The sequence below is a fragment of the Cynara cardunculus genome (assembly GCF_001531365.2).
Source record: "Cynara cardunculus var. scolymus isolate 2C chromosome LG 2, CcrdV1, whole genome shotgun sequence".
NCBI classification, from domain to species: Eukaryota; Viridiplantae; Streptophyta; class Magnoliopsida; order Asterales; family Asteraceae; genus Cynara; species Cynara cardunculus.
In genome coordinates, this window is record NC_037529.1 from 631,912 (window position 1) to 636,075 (window position 4,164).

Here is a 4,164-nt window from a genome sequence, read left to right on the forward strand (position 1 = left end):
AGTTATTTGTATAAACATTACAAACCATCAATTTCATTGTTTAATTTAATAAATTGGTTTATATAATTTTTTGTTGATGAAATTATTTCATATATTTTTGTTTATATGTAAAAATGAACTACTTCTTATTTTGATGGATTTTTTTATTAATAAAGATGATAATATTCGTAATTAATGAACCACAAGGTGGTGTCTGATTGGTTTGAGCTTGGCTCCAAAGGTCAAAAGTACCAGGAGATCTCAAGTTCAAATTCAAGGAGAAATAAAAATACCCTTGTGACCACGGAGGTTCAAATGCAGTGACTCCGGGCTATCTGCAAGACAGGTAGTCGTCTTGAGATTAGTCGGCTCGCATAGCGGGTTGGATATCCAGGTTAATAAAAAAAAATCGTAATTAAGGCCCTTTACAATAAAATTGTTTATTCTAGTAAAGAAAAAGAAAAAAAATATGACTAATTAAATGAGATTTGTACAATTAATACAAATGCTTTGATTTACATTTCATATATTCCTTAGTTGTTTGACAGTTTATGAATGATTTGATGTAAAATGATTAATTGACTTTTATGATATAGTGTAAAATGAAATATAATTGTTTACAATAAAATAAAAACGTTCAATGATTAAAGGAGACACATGATACAAAATGATTCAAAAAAATTTAAAATTGTTAAAAGGTAAACTTTTTTTATCAAATAAAATTCATATCTAAACAATTCAAAGACCGTTTATTATAAAATTATTAGGAGGTAAATAAATAACGAAAGAAAAAAAATCATCTGGGGGTTAGTGGAGTCCACCGTTTGCTTTGTTGTACTAATTTATCACAAATACGTGTCAAATACGAGAAATTTTCAAGGTAAAGTGTATGAATAGATATAAAAACTTCCAAGTTTCTTGAGTTTTCCATAAACACAGTCTTCATTACACCTTGAAATCTGCGAAATTGGCAACACCATTCTTAGTTTATCCGCAATAACAAGATGAAATTCTGCAAGAAATACCAGGAATACATGCAAACACAAGCTCAGAAGAAATTACCTGCTGTTGGTTTTAAAAATCTCAAGAAGATCTTGAAGCGTTGCCGTACTGACACGATTCTTTCGCAGAATTCCCATCGATCACAATCGTCATCGCCTCACAGCAGTTCCGATATTAGCCATGATCATCATTGCCCTGGTACTCTTCATCTTGCAATTTTTATCCACAGATGCTTAATTTGATCGAATTTTTTTCTTTGTATGTGAGCCTGATCCTTCTTGAATTCGATAATTGTACAAGTTGATGGTGGGTTTTACTTTTTTTAGTTTGCCACCGAGGTGTTTGATTTAATGTCAGAGAAAATGGGTTTATTTCGTATGCGACCTTTCTCGTTTCTAACACCATCTCTGTCTTTCTTTTGATCTTAATTTCATGACACAATTCTTTGTCGGTGATTTTGGTGAAATCATAATGTAATTGGATCCCCTAGAGAATATGGGGTTGATGGTTAAAAGCTATATCACGAGCTAGCTAAGAGTCGTGGAGTTAAGACCTGGTAACAGCCTGTTTGTTAGCAGCTTCACGAGATTAATGGGCTCAGAACTTATTTGGTCGGCTATATGTAACTGTATGGTAGTGATTTAATGATATAAAAAACGACTTATTCAATGAGCTTTCTGCAGAAAGGCAAGTTTTTTTCTAAACCTAGCTCTTTCATCCATGAAACCTTCTCAAATAAAACCCTTCTCGATCTTTACAAACAGATTAATCCACACAGACAACTTTAAGACCTAATAGAAAATCAACAGCCCCTAAGCTAACTAGAATCCGGGTTCACTTGATGGCACCATAAGGCGGGGTAAAGAGGGCTGCGCTACCTTGCGGGGTCCAAGGGGCAATGCCCCCGAAACCTAAAAGAATATTATGAAGAGAAGTACTTGGGGAAAAAATCGAACTTTCTTTTGGAGTTGTGATTTTGTTCATAGAATCTAAATTCTAGCCGATTGTTCTTATATTTGATAATGCATTTTGTCTAGTGTGCGATGGAACTTTCTTTCCTTCTCTTCTGAAAGAAATGTCGGCAGTGGTTGGATGTTTTAACGATCGTGCACGGAAACTGCTTGACGTACATCTAGCAACAGGGTTCCGCAAGTACTTCGCCTGGTGCAGAGATAGGTTGCAGGGAAACCATGGAGGTTTAGTTCGAGAAGGCAAAGATCTCGTTGGTTATGCAATTTTCAACGCCATTGCTATGCGCAAAATTCTCAAGAAGTATGATAAGGTTGGTTTTCTCGATGCATATAGAATTTTGTATCCTTCTGTTAAACTCCGATATCGATTAGATTGAGACCATTTCTCCTCCATACGTGTTGGAACCTCCCTTCTCTCTCTTCAACATTTTTTTTGGAGAATAATATAATGGGATTGATCAAACCAGGGTCAGGTATCGGATTCCTCGTCGGATGCCGAGTTTTTTGCCATCCCTAAATGTATGGGCTCTCTCGACACTATGGGGACAATTTGTCTTCATCTAGCCTCTGTTAGAAGAGACGTGTTGGAGTTGGAGTCGGAGTCCCATATCAGACCATTTCTCTTCGCTATATGTTGGAATATCCCTCTCTCCTCAATGGCTCGTTTGGAGAGTAATCTGATGGTATTCCACCACCGTAGGGACTCTCTCAACACTTCAAAACAATTTGTGCCCATCTAGCCTCCATTGGAGGGGACGTGTTGTAGTACCACATCGACTAGATTTGAACCATTTCTCTTCAATATATGTTGGGTTGGATATCTACTCTTTTAGAGAGTAATTTGATGAGCATTCCATATATTTTCACAATTGTATAGTTTTTTTAGGAGTCATTGAGTTAGATGACCATTCCCCACATTCAAATTGATCTCCTAACCATTTCGCGGGGGTTGACCCAAATGTTACTATTTCCTCAATATTGGCGGACCTAGCTAAAGACCAAAAATTCAACACAAATTTGGAGATTTCTACTCTCTCTCTCTCTCTCTTCTTTTCTCTATTTTAGCATACAGTATAGCAGAGGTGGTGGAGCAAAACTACAAAAATATGCCCTAAATCTCCATTTTAGCATGGTTGCTGGAGGTGTTATAACTTTTGATACTCTATTTTATAAAAATGATATCATAACTGTTGGAGATGCTATGTGTAGATACATTACTGTAAGCAGGGGCAAGCGTTCAGGTCACAAGTGCAAAGCATGCACCTGGAAATCCTTCAGTCTCCATGGCTTTGTGAACTGATCGCGTTCCACATTAATTTGAGGGAAACAAACGTGGATTCGAGAAAGGCGTCTGAATTATTCGAGGGATGCTCTCTTGTATTCAATGACGGAAAGCCATCACTTTCGTGTGAGCTCTCTGATACCTTCAAACTTGAGATTGATTTGACTTGTTCCATATGCTTGGTACGTCATCCATTCTTCTTTTATTCAATTGCTGCCTTTATTTATATATATATATATATAGAGAGAGAGAGAGAGAGAGTTACAAACCAATAAACCGATCAAACCTCATTCAACCAATCATAATTTTTTAATTTTCTTGTAACTATGAGAGGTTGATTAATCATTTTTGTTGTGGAAGGTGTTAATCATGGATATTATCATCTTCATTATATAATTTTAGAGAAATACATAAAACATTTTCATTAAACTTTCATAAGTATTATATGAAACAATTTCATAACCATATATGAAACAACTTCATCAAAAAAATATTATATGAAACAATTTCATAAGACTAAACAATTTAATGAAATTTTTTCATAAGATTAGATAATGAAATCGACGGATGAGGATAGTTTGCACGGTTTGTACAAATATTGATGGTTTGCACGGTTTGTACAAATATTGATGGTTTGCATTTGATCCCCTCTTTTTTTTCTCTATATATACACACACATACATTTTTTTTAACCTCTTGACCTATGTAATATATTATATCTACTAGAAGCGTACTCGCACAATGCAGCGAGATACATCGTGATTTTAATATTCAATTTTATTATTTATCTCAGTCGATGTTATAATATGACTTTATGTGATTTTAAGAAACCGATGATGTTTTTATTTTTGAATAAAATATATGTTTGAAGATATCATAAAAATTTGACAAAAATATATCGATATTAGTATCAAATTAACTATTTGAAAT

General features: G+C 34.6%; 1 protein-coding gene across 1 annotated transcript in view; it reads left to right on the forward strand.

Moving 5' to 3' along the window:
• The first annotated feature begins 868 nt into the window (after positions 1-868).
• The window catches only part of LOC112507023 (probable E3 ubiquitin-protein ligase BAH1-like 1), a 7,058-nt gene continuing 3,762 nt past the window's right edge, over positions 869-4,164 (forward strand). Inside the window, exons 1-3 of the mRNA XM_025111411.1 lie at positions 869-1,179; positions 2,019-2,263; positions 3,162-3,416. Coding sequence (XP_024967179.1) covers positions 984-1,179; positions 2,019-2,263; positions 3,162-3,416 — 696 coding nt within the window. The 5' untranslated portion in view covers positions 869-983. The remainder of the gene's footprint in view (positions 1,180-2,018; positions 2,264-3,161; positions 3,417-4,164) is intronic.